General features: G+C 44.5%; 1 protein-coding gene across 3 annotated transcripts in view; it reads right to left on the bottom strand.

Annotated features, from left to right (window-relative positions):
• The window catches only part of BACH2 (BTB domain and CNC homolog 2), a 351908-nt gene that overhangs the window by 19323 nt on the left and 316050 nt on the right, over positions 1-16535 (bottom strand). For all 3 annotated transcript variants that reach the window (XM_066358877.1, XM_066358879.1, XM_066358878.1), the window contains exon 5: positions 1683-3275. In XM_066358877.1, coding sequence (XP_066214974.1) covers positions 1683-3275 — 1593 coding nt within the window. The remainder of the gene's footprint in view (positions 1-1682; positions 3276-16535) is intronic.

Here is a 16535-nt window from a genome sequence, read left to right as displayed (position 1 = left end):
AAGATACATCCTTATGTCAGTGAACCAGACACAGTGACTCGGCTTCTGCAGTAGGGACGCTGATGGCAAGTTTCAGGGGAAAAGAAAGACAACCTCCCAAAAGCTGTAACTGGAGGGAAAGAAAAGAGTGAGGAAAGAGAGAGCACCTTTTGCTGTTTTCACAAAACTTCAATCCTCTCCAGTGAGAGACACGGACATGCCTCTGGCTTGGCACAAGCCTCTGTCCCAAACCTGAGGGGATATGGTATATTTGTGTAGAAACAGTTCCCATTCAAATATCCTTTATAATTTCTTTTAACTAAATTAAATCCTGTCTTTTTCCATTTTAGCCAGGCAGAAAAGAAGAAAGGGACCAGGCTAACTAGCAAAATAAAGAAGTGAGCACAGGGCATTCCTGAAGTAGGCACAGAGAGCTTTGGAATTTATTTTCAAAACATGCCTGAACTAAAACCTCATGTGTTTCTTGCCAATCTTGCACAGACTGAGTAAACCGCACGTGGCACTGTGTAAAGCCACCTCATCTCATGTGGCACTTCTGCTGCTGGCTGGGTTAACATGCCTGTTCTACCAGAGGCTGACACCCAGGGCGTGCAGACATGTGCAGAGGGCACTGGCTTGCTGGGGACCACACTTCATTTCCTCCTTTAGTTTTCAGATAAGTAGCTCTGAGGAGGGACTTCTCACGGCATTCGCTCACTCCAGGCACCAAGGCAGGTCTGAGACACTGGTGGCCACCTTAGGTTAGTTCCTGGTCAATCAGTTAGGCGGTACCAGATTGTGACACGGACTCCCCTCACATCTTCCCGGGGGCCTCTGAGGTTATGGGGAAAGGGAAACAGATGGGGTGTCTGTTCTTTCTCTCCGTAGCCACATGAGTCTTGCCGACGATGTGGCTGGTGTTGCTACTGCTCCCTCTTCCAGCACTGGTGAGACATGGATGGAGACTCTAGGAGTTTTATCTATAAAGCGCTTTGCTTTCAGGGTACACAGAAACTGGCACCCCATCCCACTACTCCCCAAAATAACTTCTCACCATTTGTGGGAAGCTTGGGAAATGGTATAGTATACAGTTATGTGTGACTGATTAGGGTGCTTCTGCAGTGACCCTGAGCCCAGAATGGATGGTGATCTGTCCACCTGCATCTCCATGGACGCAGATGGCCTCAGGGTTTTCTGTTGATAAAGAAAAATGGAAGGATGCTGGAAAAGCACCTGTTTAGTGTGGACCTATTTAGTTTCAATCAATTTTGAAAGTGTTTCTCTACTTCCCTTCACACCGAAGGGGCAAAGAGCAAGGACGAAGGTGACGAGTGCAGCATCCGTTCAAAGCGGGGGGGGGGGGGGGGGGGGGGAGAAGGACAACGGGAGGAGGCACAAGGGAGGTCCGAAGCACCTGAGCATGGTGTCGGGCCTTAGAGGGACTTTTCTCCCTAAGCAGCTAGCCTCTGCCAGTGGAGTATTAAATCTGAGTTTCAAGTGCTCTCTAGGACAAAAGTGGTTAATCTGGAATCTCCTTGAGGCATCCTGCCTCCATGAATAGGGGAGGCAGTCAGTCCCTTTACCATAACCTTTAACCTTGGCAAGTAAGAACACTGGCTGAGTGGTGGGGAGGGAGGCAGGGGAAGTCCAGGTAAAGGACTGAGAGAGTGGACAACATGCTTGAATTTATGCGGGTTCCCTACCTCCTGGCCCCTGTCCTGCACAGGACACGACTCACTGTCTGCTTCCGAGAATGATCCGGATTCATCACTGGAGTTGGTTCCGTAAGACTGCTCACATTTAATTTGGGGCCGGACTTGGTTGTACATTCCATCTCCCATCAGGCCTGGTTCCTGATGTTCTGTGGCAAGGAATCTGGCTCCCTGGGAACAGGGTGAGGAGGAGAACTCGCAGAGAGGGAGGCTGCAGGGTGAGCCCCCGCTCCCATCCTCTGCGTAGGAATAGGAGGAGCACGAGCTGGAAGTCCTGGTCCTGGTCTCCAAGGGGGGTGAGCGAGGGCAGACCTTGATTGGCACCGGGCAGCTAGTGTTGGGCCGCATCCTTCCTGGCAAGTGGTCAGCCATCAGCCCACCGTGTGAGTAGGCCTGTGAGCTGGGGAGGGACTGGCCAGCCCCCACCCACAGACCCTTTGGCACCGGCTCAGAGAGGTCTTTGTCCAAACTGCTTACCCCAGAATACGAATGCACTGAAGTGCTCACTTGGTCACAAGCGCTCGAGGAGAAGATCACACTTCTCCGGTCCAGCTCTCCTTCCTGTTTACAGAGAGCCTCCACCCCAGGGCCCTTGAGGGGCGACCCCATGGTGAAGCTGGACGCATCCTTCTGGCCCATGTGGGCCTGTCCATAATTCCCCGGGAAAGGGGCGTAGTCAGTTTTAAGGTCACCCTGAGTGATGCCCTTGTCGAAAGGGCATTCGGAACTCCTGGCAAAGTGCTGCTGAGATGTACTGGGCAAGCCAGACAACTCCACACTTTTTGTTATGCTGAACAGAGACCTTAGGCAGGAGGGAGAGGACCCGCCCCTGGATCTCTCCAGGCAGGCGGCCCCGGGAGGGGGGGCGGGGGCGGGCGCGGGGCTGGGCTGCTTCCGGTCCATTTCCACATCCCCAGCTCTGTCCTTGACGTCAGGCTCTTCTCCGGACAGGCAAAGCGTGATGCTGTCTTCCTCGTTCTCTTCACTGGGCGGCTCGCTTTTAATCTGCCCCATGGCCAGCCCCGGTTTGAGGCTGGTGCCAGAGTTATCTTCGCTGAATGTGCTTGCAAAACCTGAGGTACTGTGTGATGATGCATTGTAGACGTTCTTGGTACATGCAAGCTGGTATTTCTTGTATCGGGGGTACTGTGTTAACGCGTCCTTTTCGGAGCTCTCCTTGGTGTCCGCTGACCCGTCAGACTCGGGCAGCAAAGCTTCTTCCTTCTGCGCTACTGGGATGGCAGCGGCCTCGAAGCTGATGGGGTGTGGAAGCGTCTGGTCCCTGGGGCAAGCCATCTTGGCCGTCTCTGAATCCATGGTTTCCTCCTCCTCTTCCTCCTCCTCTCCCGCGGAGTTCTCCCGGTCCTCGTGGGGGCGCGGGCACGCCGTGTCCTTGCGGCACACGAACAGGCCATCCTCGCTGTTCAGGAGCTGCGTCTGCAGAAAGCTGAAGCAGGAGTCCTCCAGGTTGTGCATGCGCAGGAACTCCGCGCAGCGGATGACCTCGCGGATGTTTTCTCTGCTGAGTAACAGCTTGGCGGTGTAAGCAAACTGTAACAGCGGCCCAAAGCCCCTGGCCGTGACCTGCAAAACAAACAGGGAAATTGCCATGAAGTTACCATCAGCACAGCTATTGTCCCAGATCCCTCAACTGAAGCAAGATAACCAGACAGTGCTAATGTCCCAGAACAAAGACTGCAAAGAAGCAGTTAATCTGTACTGGGTCAGCAAGGCTTCTGCTTCCAATAATTAGTGCCTGTCTCGTGCATGCCACTGCTCGATTTCATCCAGGGCACACAGAACTGAAAATCACCAGGGTCAAGTGGCTAAACAAGATGACAACGGGTTTAGTGTTTACACTAATGAAATATCCTGGCAAAAATGCACAGGAACAATGGGACGCCTATTAATTTCCCTCCCAATCAGTCCTGTTGAGAGCCATTCTACATCAGGAGTGCTGTGACACTTCTTGCAGCTCCCTCTCGCCAAAGAAAGCATTACAGTTTTCTCACTGATCACACAACTGGCAATACGGCCCTGTTAAAAACTGAAAGACGGTAGGGTTTCAAAAGTTTTTTTTCTCATTTAAGTTAAAAAGAGACCTTAAAAGCAACTCCTATTTTGCTCATTCATCATGGTTTCTTGTTGGGATTCTTCAGTCATCACGTCATACCTGAATTTACAATGATGCCAAAAAGAATGACAATCCGAGAAATTAACTCCTAGCCCATGAAGAAGGGGAGCTACAGAGCTAAATAAAATGGCTGTCACTTGAATGGTTGAAGCTGCTGTGTCCAGGACGTGGGCTAGTCCTTCCCTAATTATCAGTAGTGGCTTTGCCATGCAGCTTGTCTTCTTTCCTGGTATATCTTCAGGGGCTGAGACTACCGGCACAAGCTGTTCATCCAGTGTATTTTACACAGACTGGAAATGTGCTACTTATGCACAGCTTGTGTGTACATGTGCGTGCGCACACACAGACTAACTTAGACAATTGGAAATACACTGCCTAAGGCCAATCGTTTTGTTCTAATGGAAGTAGATTAAACTTGCTGGTGTTTGGGGCGGGCTTTCTGACGCTCTGTGCAAAGCCAGGCCTCCTCTAGGTTCTTGCAAGCACTGCTGACCACACAGGGGAGGCGGGTCTACAAACCATGTGTACAAATCAATTAAAAGCAGCTATCATGTTGATTTCTTATTTTCAGTGAGAAAGGGACAGAGAGAGAGACAGAGAGAGGGACAGAAAGGGACAGATAGGAAGGGAAAGAGATGAGAAGCATCAATTCTTCATTGCAGCGTAATCTTGGTTGTTCATTGATTGCTTTCTCATCTGTGCCTTGATCTGGAGGGCTCCAGCCTAGCCATTGACCCCTTGCTCAAGCCAGTGACCTCGGGCATCAAGCCAGCAACCTTTGGGCTCAAGCCAGCGACCATGGGGTCATGTCTATGATCCCACACTCAAGTCAGTGACCCCTTGCCAAGCCAGTGACCTCAGGGTTTTAAACCTGGGTTCTCTGTGTCCCAGGCCAATGCTGTATCCACTGTACCACCACCTGGTTAGGCTGGATGGATTGTTTTGAAGAGTATTTTTTCATCATGTTTAAGCACATAACTACTTCGTTCCATAATGTACTCTGACACTGATTCATACAGTGGGGACAGAAAGAAGTGTGCCCTGTGGGGCTAAGACCTGGGAGAGGTCAGGAGTGACATCCCCTCTGCCCTTGGTTGCTCCCAGTGAGGCAGTGATCTCATGTAGGAGTTGGCACACACAAGGCAAGTGGCACCGACTTTCAGGTTTCAGGCCTGAAGGAAATTAGGTCAGAGTACCAAACTTATACATGATGGTGTGAGTCCACATGCTGACAATGTGTTGAAAATCTGATCCACTGAAATTATGACCCTAATCCTATATTCCTTTGGGTTCTGATGTATTGTATTATCTCTATGCCGCTGACGAAAGGAAGATGAACTGATGAAAGCTTAACTGGCAAGGGTGCTCTGGGCACTGTCGGCAGAGCTGGGCGCTCACTCTCAGGAGGTGCTCCGTTTGCTGCTGGACAGAGCTTACAAAACTTCTAAGTTTTATCTTTCTGCACTATTACAGGGATCAGGCTGATGGCCTTCAGGCGTATATTGAGAAGGGGGTTTGGGGGTTTTTATGGGACTTGGAAGAGCATTCCCTTCTTAAGCCCTGTGATTAAGGTCTCTCAGTTGGTCCTGGCAGTGCATACTCACAGCTGTAGCACTGAGCCGTCTGCAGAAGGCTAATCGGACAAGTCAGATCAGTGACTGCTCTCTAGGGAAGGGGAGGCACACTTCTCAAGGTTCCTTAATTACATCCTTATAGAACACGGAAACTTACCCTCAGCGGCACCACGTACACTTCCCTGATGCAGCTGGACCTATTCTGCCCTGCAGGGGCCAGGAAGGGGAAGGGAGTGAAGCTATGCCCATGGGCTTTTAAAAACGCTGCAGCCACTGACCAGCCCTCTGGGTTGACTTTTTGCATAGCAAGGCAGTTGTCAAATAAAGAAAACAACACTAGTGACAACTTACCTTCCTTCCCACCCCCCACACTGCATGAAACTTAACTGGCAGAGAGCACGTCTGGGTGCTGCTGGCGAGCTGGGGCGCTCGCTTGCACGAGGCCCCCCCTCACTGCTGGACAGAGCTTAGGCCTGGGCACTTGTAAGTCTCACCTTTCTGTAGGGTGAAGATTGAATTAGCACTGAGCCATCACTTCTAATCTGAATATTCATAATTTAAATCCAAGTCATCATACTTTTCTCCCCAAAGCAGCGTGCTATATAAGCATTCTACACTCAGGATGTACATATTAAATTAATTTCACTATTTCAACAAAGCTCTCTAGTCGTTTTAACACTTCTGATTAAAGACAGAGCAAGATAAAGCTATCTTGTTTCCTTTCCTAAAGTAACAGAAGAACTATATCAACAATCAAATTGATTAATACATAGAAGTGCATAATTTCATATGGTGATTTTTCTAAAGAAAATCATCATCTATTCTAATAAATAGGTAAGGTGACCAATCGTCCTCCTTTAGGGAGGCCAGTCCTTTTGTAAGTTCCATCCTTCCTTGAAAAGTATCCTCCTACATGTCCTCCTTTTTGATATTGGAAAACTAATCTGTAAATGTCCATATTCGATTGATGCAGAGTCGATCCATTGTGTGTGATGTGACATATTTGTATTTAAATGAGTACTTTATTCTTACAATTTTATTAAAAACTAATAGGCATGTAAGCATAATTACAATATAAAACATTACAAATGTTTTTATTATGCATTTATCATATTATAGTGTATTATTGTTGCAATAAATAAAACGTTTCTTTTATTTAAAATATTGTTTTCTTCAATTTATTTTTGTCCTTCTTTTCATTGTAAAAAAGTTGGTCACCTTAAAATAGGGTGTCAAAGCATAAAATTAAGTGTGTTTTCTCTCTGTGCAGGCTTGAGTCTGAGTCTTCAGCTATAACCTACAGGCCCTTTCCTATCTGTAACTCTTCCCTGAGATTCTCTATCTGATCTTTTGGTTACCACTTTTCATTTGCTCATTGAGTCATTTATCAGCCATGTATCAGGCACTCACTGTGCAGTGTGTGAGGTCTGGGGGAACCAGTTTTCTTAGATTCAAATCCCAGGTCTACTCTGTAATAGCTGCGGAACTTGGGCTGGTAATTTAACCTTTCTGTGCTTAAGTTTCTCCAGCTGCAAATACCAACAGTGCCTGCCTTTTGGTAAAATCTTTGGTCTTTGATCCATTTTGAATTACTAAAATTAATTCAAAATGGATCAAAGACCTAAATATAAGACCTGAAACTAAACTCATGGACCTTGGCCATAAAGAGCACTTTATGAATTTGACTCCAAAGGCAAGGGAAGTGAAGGCAAAAATAAATGAATGGGACTACATCAGAATAAGAAGCTTTTGCACAGCAAAAGAAACTGACAACCAAAAAAACAGACAGCTAACTAAATGGGAGATGATATTTTCAAACAATAGCACAGATAAGGGTCTAATACCCGAAATATACAAAGAACTCATAAAACTCAACAACAAACAAGCAAACAATCCAATAAAAAAATGGGAAAAGGACATGAACAGACACTTCTCCCAGGAAGAAATACAAATGGCCAACAGATATATAAAAAGATGCTCATCTTCATTAGCTATTAGAGAAATGCAAATCAAAACTACAATGAGATACCACCTCACACCTGTTAGACTAGCTATTGTCAATAAGACTGGAAATAAGTGTTGGAGAGGCTGTGGAGAAAAAGGAACCCTCATCCACTGTTGGTGGGAATGTAAAGTAGTACAACCATTATGGAAGAAAGTATGGTGGTTCCTCAAAAAATTAAGAATAGAACTACCGTATGACTCAGCAATCCCTCTACTGGGAATATACACTCCAAACTCAAAACCATTGGTACGTAAAGACTCATGCAGCCCCATGTTCATTGCAGCATTGTTCACAGTGGCCAAGACATGGAAACAACCAAAAAGCCCTTCAATAGATGACTGGATAAAGATGTGGTACATATATACTATGGAATACTACTCAGCCATAAGAAATGATGACATCAGATCATTTACAACAACATGGATAGACTTTGATAACATTATACTGAAATAAGTAAATCAGAAAAAACTAAGAACTGTATGATTCCATATGTAGGTGGTACACAAAAATGAGACTCATGGACATGGACAAGAGTGTGGTGGTTACCAGGAGGAGGGGAAGGGAGGAGAGGAAGGGGTTGGGGGGAGGGGAGGGGCACAAAGAAAACCAAATAGAAGGTGAGGGAAGACAATTTGACTTTGGGTGATGGGTATGCAACATAATGAAATGTCAAAATGACCTGGAGATGTTTTATCTGAATCTATGTACTAATTAATCAATGTCACCCTGTTAAAATTAATTGTCTAAATTAAAAAAATAAAGAAAAAATGTAATTAAACTAAATGTGTGTGGTTCCAACCACACTTATTATTTAACTGTAGTGAGGTCAATATTGACATCATGACCAAGTTCTCGCATACTTAGACAAGGTCATCTACTTTATGCCTCCTTCATACTATAATTGTGAGACTCCATTTCAGAAGTGTTAAATTATGGAAAAATGCACAGTTTGGAAATTATTAAATGATTATTTCTTCATAAAAAAAACCCCTTTGTAACAGGGTCTAGAATAGTTAAGTAACAACTATTCCTATTCCTATTATTACAAAGAAGAATTGTCTCTCCAAGGAGCTAAGAGGGTGGCCAGGGAGACAGATACTCAATACAAATGTCTACAATGTAATCCAAATGTTGTGTTACAGGTATTTGCGGGGTATGAGGGAGGACCAAGCTCGGGGCAGTAACTACTAAAGGTGTCAGTGTCAGTCTTCCTAGAGGAGGTGACCTTTGCTCTGAGTGTTGATGGCTGAGTTGAAGTTCATCAGAAAAAGTAAAAAAAAGCATGGCTTGCTTCCTCATTTCCTTCAGGCTCTTCCTCAAACGCCCCTTTCTCGGTGAGGCCTCTCCTGGGCCTCTACTCACAACTGCTCTCCTCTGCTCTAACACTAAGACTGGCTACATTATTTGCCTGGCTAGTGCAAAGTGAAAATGTGGGCCTCTTGTTGAGAGACTATTAAGAATTTCTTATTTTATTTTATTAAAAGATTTTATTTATTGATTTTAGAGAGAGGAGAGAAAGAAAGAGAAGAGGGGAGGGCAGAAGCATCAACTTGTAGTAGTTACTTCTCATATGTGCCTTGACCAGTAAGCTCAGGGTTTCTAACTAGCGACCTCAGTGTTCCAGGTCAATGCTCTATCCACTGCACCACCACGGGTTGGCTATTAGGAATTTCAAGATGATGACAGCAGAACATTAAACCAAGTACAGGGTCCTTCTGAGTACGAGTCCCTGTTCAGTTGCGCATGTCATATGCTCATGAATTCACACACACACACACACACACACACACACACACACACACACCCTATCCCTTGCTGTTAAAATGGGCTCCCTGATTGCAATGGAGGTGGTGACATCCTAGGATAGAGGTCAAACAGTGGAACTCCATTTGAGTTAAACTCCAAAGGCTAGCCGGAATGCCACTGGGATCAGCAGTGTAGGTCAGTGGGGACTGGCAGGATCATGGGTCTCTTCAACTGAAATACATGGTCAGTCCACGTTGGTACTTTTTGATTGATTTACAAAAAGAAAACCAGGTAGGTTAAACAAAGACTTAACTTGAGTCCCCATGATCAAGAGGCATGATCTGACACTCCCTGAAATGAATTCCTGGGATATTTTAGGAAGGAACCTGCAATAACTCACATTTTCACTATTATTTCTCCTGTTACAAGGGTTTGCAGAACGTACATCGTGTAGTTTCCCCTAAATCGTGAACTAAATACCAACTTTTTAAAAAAAGATTAAAAATCTTTAAAGTTATTCCAAAATTGTTTAGGTCAGAACCCAATCCATCCATCCATCCATCCATCCATCCATCCATCCATCCATCCATCCACCCACCCATCCATCCATCCATCCATGTACTAAAACAGCATTACCTTAAGACAAACAGGAAAAACTAAATAGCTCTAACCAACTACTAACTTTAACTTCTGTCATTTAATTATAGTCTGACATTATAAACTCATAAACTGCTTCTTTACTATTGTCTCTTGGCCTCATGTTCATTCTTCTTATGTTCCCTCTTATAATGTGAAGGCTGGGAGTTTATAAACTAAGGTTCCCTGGCTCCTCTGCTGGTTAACTTGTTACTGGATTCAGCCAATAGGAGGCACTGGTGGGAGATCAGAAGGTGGGAGGAAAGAAGAAGCTGTGGTTTTTCCTTTTTCTTTCTTTCATTCCTTAGTGGTGTGGAAGTGGCTGCCGGAGTGGTGTGGAACTTCCTGCTGGAGTATCTGGAAGGGGCTGTTTCCTTCCCAGGTGCAGCTCCTGAGGCATCAGCCCCTCCTCCATGCTCACAGGTCCCTTTCATCCCCCCCTGCCCTAGTAATAGAAGCCCTTCCTGCAGTCCTTAACCTCTGGGTTAATTCTCCTTCCCTTTTCTGTTCTTCCAGTTTTCCATGCCTGTGTAACCAATTCCCTGTTTTATATCCCCTCTGTTTGGAACACCTGGCATGGTTTCTGTTTCCCTGACTCAATCCTCATCTATTTTTCAATCAAGGAAGTCAAAAAAGGTAAAGCCCAGAAAGGCGATGGGATTTTCCCAAAGCCACATGGCTGGTCAGTCAGGGCTTCGCTCAAGTGTTTTGACTACAGAGTTCAGCTGCCATGCTCCCTTCCCCTCTGTTGCTGTTTCTCTGAAATGAACCAGAAAAGAAATGGCATTTCATATGTTAAGACATAACTGTGAGTTTTATTACACTCTCTAAAATATTCAGTTTTATATAGCTCTATCCGAAGGAGTCTGGCCAACTAGAAGTGGTACTTCCCTGGGTATGAAGAAGGGTGAACTCTCACTTGAGTTTTTCGTTATTTACATTATTCAGAATCAGTGTCTAGATTTCTCCTGAAGAATGAAGGTAATTGTTGAGCCCCTCTATTGCCCTGTAAATCCTTTTATCACACAGGACTTTGATAAATTAGCAGGATCAGCTTAGCATCAGTTCTTAGAATCTGGAAGACATCAAAGCAGAAATTCCTTTCTCATGGGGAGCCATGTGACACCAAAACTTTGTTCCAAATTAGAAAGGCAGCCTGACAAACTTGATGTGTACAGGAAATGTCATGTGTCCCATACTTGTGTCAGTCAGCTTAGAATTATCATGGGGCTACATAATAGCTGAAATTTCTCCTTAGGTATTTTTTATTTATTTTTTATTAAGCGAGAGGCAGGGAGGCAGAGATACAGACACCTGCATGTGCCCTGACAGGGATCCACCTGGCAAGTCCCCTATGGGGAGATGTTCTGCCCATCTGGTGCTGTTGCTCTGTTGCTCTGTTGCTCCACAACTGAGCTATTTTAGGACCTGAGGTGGGGCCATAAAGCCATTCTCAGCTCCTGGGGCCAACTCTGCTTGAATGAGCCATGGCTGTAGGAGGAGGGTAGAGAGAGAGTGTGTGTGAAGAGAGAGACAGAAGGAGGAGGGATGGGGAAGCAGATGGTCGCTTCTCCTGTGTGCCCTGACCAGGAATTGAACCCCGAACTTCCACATGCCAGGCTGACAGTCTACCACTGAGCCAACCAGCCAGGGCCTAGGTATTTTTTTGATTGTCTCAAGGTTGATGAGAACAGAGAAGGGGAAGCAAACATATTATTGTCTTTCCTGAGAATTAACAGTACCTTGACTCTGTGAAACCTTCATTTCAACTGAGTGGTTTTACCCACTCATCTCACCTCCTTCATCTATGGCCTTAATTATTTTCTCATTCAGTATACAGTAAAACCTGCATCTAGGCTTACAGTTTCATTTGAAAAACTGCCTCCAACAGAAAATTGTTTTTAAAAAATTTTAAAAATTACCTAATTACCATTTTGAATGACCCTCTCCTCATTCAGGTTTAGATAGTTATATTTCCCAGGTGAGTGATGGGAAAAAGCTATAGATGATACAAATATACTATATTCATATTTACTCTAAAAGCATATAATGAAAATGGAGTATCTCCCTTCTGAAAGATTATATAATGAACTTCATGGAATAATTTTTAAAAACTCAATTTCGGTATAAGTATAGATCCTAAAATAGGTATAAGGCGGTAGTAACTTTTTACCTTTTTCAGTGTGAAATGAAAGTGAAAAGCATCCCACTCACCAGTAAGAAAGTATACAGTAAAACCTGCATCTAGGTTTACAGTTTCATTTGAAAAACTGCCTCCAAAAGAAAATTGTTTTTAAAAAATTAAAAAAATTACCTAATTACCATTTTGAATGACCCTCTCCCCATTCAGAAAATCACTGATCTCCCTCCCTAGACCAGAATTTTCTTGAGTCAAGGTTTGACTTTACTTCCTCCGTCCCTCTAGTCATCTCAAACCAACCATCAACCACTTTATCTTCAACCAGAAACACAAAACATTTTAAAGGTTTCTAGTGATGAGAAGTTCAGTCCCTCTTCACAGCCTTCTAATGGTTCTGCATATCAAGCCAAAAATTCCCACCCCTGAAACTGAACCAGTTATGAGCCCCTGTATCCTCACTACCTTCCTCTGAAACATTCTGAGTTTGCTTACATCCCCGGTAGGGTATCTGGACTGAGTGAATTCTCCAGTCATTGGTACAGAGGGCAGAATTATCACCTCCCTCAGTTTAGGTCCTATTTTTTAGGAAAGCCAACTAAGATTTATTTAATTGTCACTTATTATTTATGGTGCTGTCAATTCACATCTGAGCTCCTCCCCCCCCCCCCCCAGCACATGCTACTGATAAGCCATCTTAACCTTCCAAAATTGATTTTTGACTCAAGAGTGAATACTTGTTTGGATACCTAGCTTATACAAATTGCTCTCCAAACTTTTAAGTTCACTTTCTTCCTTGTTTTTGAAAATGATGATGCCCTTTTATGAACTGCACACTTCTAATGCTTTCCTGGACTCCAAATTGTACCATAATCATGTCTAATTTTCCCCTGCAGTTTGCTTTACTTCATCCAGACTGGGAGCTTAGATGTTTTCATACTCTTTATCTACCTGGCGTTTCTATTTCTTTATACAAGTTTTCCTTACATCTATCTAATGGATATGAGAGAAGTCTCATGAGATTGGACTTGGCAATGATTTCTTGGATGTGACACTAAAAGCACAGGCAACAAAAGCAAAAACACACAAGTGGGGCTACAGCAAACTTAACTTCTGTGCATCCAAGGACCCAACAGAGTGAAAAGGCAACTTACGGGATGCGAGAAAATATTGTTTATCTAATAAGGGGTTAATACCCAGAATATATAAATAACTCACACAATTCAACAACAAAAATATCAAATAGCCTGATCAGGCGGTGGCGCAGTGGATAGAGCGTCAGACTGGGATGTAGAGGACCCAGGTTCGAGACCCCGAGATTGCCAGCTTGAGCGCAGGCTCGTCTGGTTTGAACAAAGCTCACCAGCTTGGACCCAAGGTCGCTGGCTCGAGCAAGGTGTTACTTGGTCTGCTGAAGGCCCACGGTCAAGGCACATGTGAGAAAACAATCAATGAACAACTAGGTGTCACAATGAAAAACTGATGATTGATGCTTCTCATCTCTCTACATTCCTGTCTGTCTGTCCCTCTCTCTCTCTCTCTCTCCCTCTCTCTGACTCTGTCTCTGTAAAACACACACACACACACACACACACACACACACACACACACAAAATATCAAATAACCAAAAAATGGGCAAAGGACCTTGAATAGATTTATGTCTTTCACTAAATTAGATACAAAATAGCCAACGAACATATGAAGAGAGGCTCAACATCAATCATCATCAAAGAAACGTGAATTAAAACTGTAATGAGATATCACCCGACATCTATTAAGATGGTTACTATAAAAAGCCCCAGAAAATAACAAGTGTTGGCAAGGACATGGAGAAATTAGAAGCCTTGTGCACTGTTGGTGGGCTTGTAAAATGGTACAACTGCTATGAAAAAACAAATGAAAATTAAAAATAGAACTACCATGTGATCAAGCAATCCACTTTTGGGGTATATATTCAAAAGAATCAAAGCAGGGTCTGGAACAGATATTTGCACACTCACGTTCACAGCAGCACCATTCACAATAGCCAAGAGGTGGAAGCAATTCCCATGTTCATTGAATGAATAAAAAAAAGTGGTATATAAATAGAGTAGAATATTGTGTAGCCTTAAAAAGGAAAGAAATCCTGTCACATCCTACGGCATAGATAAATCTTGAGGTCTTAGGCTGAGTGAAATAACTCAGTCACAAAAAAGACAAATACTAGATGATTCCATTTATATGAGGTATCTCAAGCAGGCAAATTCACAGACACAGAAATGAGAAAGGCGGTTACTGGGGATATTTCTTTCACAATGCTATGGATACTCTTGTGTGTACTTCTGTCAATTCCTTGTAGTCTGTCACTATTATTAGAACCAAAATAGCAAGTCAACACTTGAATTGTCTGCCTCCTTGAAGGTGAAATTACCAGTTAGGCAAATCAATAACCACTCAGGTATTCTTCTATTAGTGGAGAGAATTCTGGTACCTATTCACATGGTTGAAGTTCTGCATCGTGTCTCTTTTGTTCTAATTTTGTGAATAGAAATTGGAATGTGGTGCCCATTAGGCCCTCACTACATAACCCAGAGCGAGCTCCCACCCCGGTATCAGGGCTGTTCTGCTTCCCTCTGCTTTTCCTTCCACTGCTTTTCCGAGGCCTCGCTTCTGCACCTGCTCACATAGCGTCCAGATCCACACTGCCGCTCTGCTTCTCTTCCGGGGTGTGTGTGTGTGTGTGTGTGTGTGTGTGTGTGTGTGTGTGTGTGTAACATTTTCATTTGAATACGAACTGCCTTCTCATAGCTATACTGCAGTGTGATAGCCTTTCGCTTGTCAGCTTACTCGGGTTACCTAAGAAATTCTACTTATCACCCTGGCAATAATCTCTAATTTGATTTTTAAATTACTCCTGCTTCACCCACTGATGGACAGACACCGGAGACTAGATGTATTCCTTCTATATCCCCTTTCTCCCTGGTTTATCCAATGACTCAGTAAATATTTGACACTCTCCTACCCCTGTCAGACCTTCTTGCTTTTGTCATAATCGCCGTCATGAGTTCAGCAGGATATTCACTGCCCGCTCCCAGCCCTTCTGTTTATAGCATGTGCCTTGTGCCCGGTAGGTTCTCCAGAACTATTAGTTGAACTGAATTGAGCTAACCCTAGCAATAATCCCTGGGACAAGCAGACACTTTGAATCCTTCTTTCACATGACAATCCATCACATATTTAAAGACATCCATTATGTCCTAGTAGGAAACTTTTTTCCTTCAAGAACCTAAATTATATTTTCCATCTGAAATAAAGACTGAAGACCTGACAGATCACAAATATCTTATGGAAAATGTTATTTTCCCTTTGACCTCGGGAAGCAAGTGGACTTAGACTCCACTACCGCTCCTGTAGCCATGAGGACTCAGTGCCACCAGGAAAGGACCACTGTCTTTAGTGGGGAAGGTAATCTGACCCTGACAGCTTGAGAAATTTTGCTGCCGGTTTCCCCTTTCATTTGCAAAGTAGAAATAAGTAAGGACAGGCTGAGGAAAGGCGGATAATATACTTGAAGGGCTTTTGATACAGAAACGCTAAAAATTCTAAGAAGATGTGTACCCTCCCCTCCAACAGAGAGCTTTCCTTTGCAATGGAAGTGGGTGTTACTGCGGCTGACAGAATGAACAAAGCTACAAATTTTGCCTGACAGGCATGGTTTATAGTTACGACAGCAATAATAGTATCTCTGTAGTCTTTATTTCCTTCATCGAAGTCCTTTACTAACCACCGCACAACAGAAGCTGAGACTGGGTCACCCAAGGCTGTACAGTGAGTTGGGGTAGGTGCATATATGGAAATCAGACTTTTTGCCAAAGGGACTGTGCACTTGCGCTTCCTCCTCCCTTCTCCTGTGTCCACAGTGGGCTTGCCAGTGGGGAAGGGTCAATGCTGACACAGTGCAGGCACCCTCTGTGCTCTGTGAGGAGTTAAGCAGTGGTCATCAACAGAACACCCCCCTGGGTGAACTGGACAATGACTGCCATGGAGCGGTAGGACTAGCAGCTAGAACGTTAGGCTCTGTGGCAATCAGGGCTCAGAAATCACTACGACACGATACCCACGCTCCTCGTCTGTCCCTCAGCCACTGCTCCTCCTCTCCCTTTGAGTTCCCATCTTTTCTATACGTGATGATTCCTGTTGTGAATGGAGGGAATGAAGAGGGTGCTGAATCTCTCCATCAGCATGGCCAGTGGCTACCGTTTCTGTCTAGATCGGGCTCTTGTCCTGCAGTCTTCCACAGTCTTCCTGGGCTCCAGGCTTGCAAATGACATCACTGGAGACTGGGGACAAGCCTTTGCTGAGAAGGCTTCGGAGCGCTGGGGGGTGAAGGCAGGGGACGACAATGGTGCCACGTCTGGCAGCACTGCTGCTGAAGCAACTGAGGCAGAAACCTGCAGCAATGAGTGGCTGTGTCCAGTGTCTGTGAGGCTGAAACCCTTTCCGTGCTAACTCAGATGGTAATAAGAGGCTGGAAGTCCCAGGTGCATCTAGAATGCAGCCTGGAGGCTGTTCTGAGCCATCTGTTTTGAATGTGGCTTGAACTGTTAAAAATATAAAAGACCTATTTCCTTG

Source organism: Saccopteryx leptura, chromosome 1 (genome assembly GCF_036850995.1).
Source record: "Saccopteryx leptura isolate mSacLep1 chromosome 1, mSacLep1_pri_phased_curated, whole genome shotgun sequence".
Taxonomy (NCBI): Eukaryota; Metazoa; Chordata; class Mammalia; order Chiroptera; family Emballonuridae; genus Saccopteryx; species Saccopteryx leptura.
This window is presented reverse-complemented; position numbering and strand designations above follow the sequence as displayed.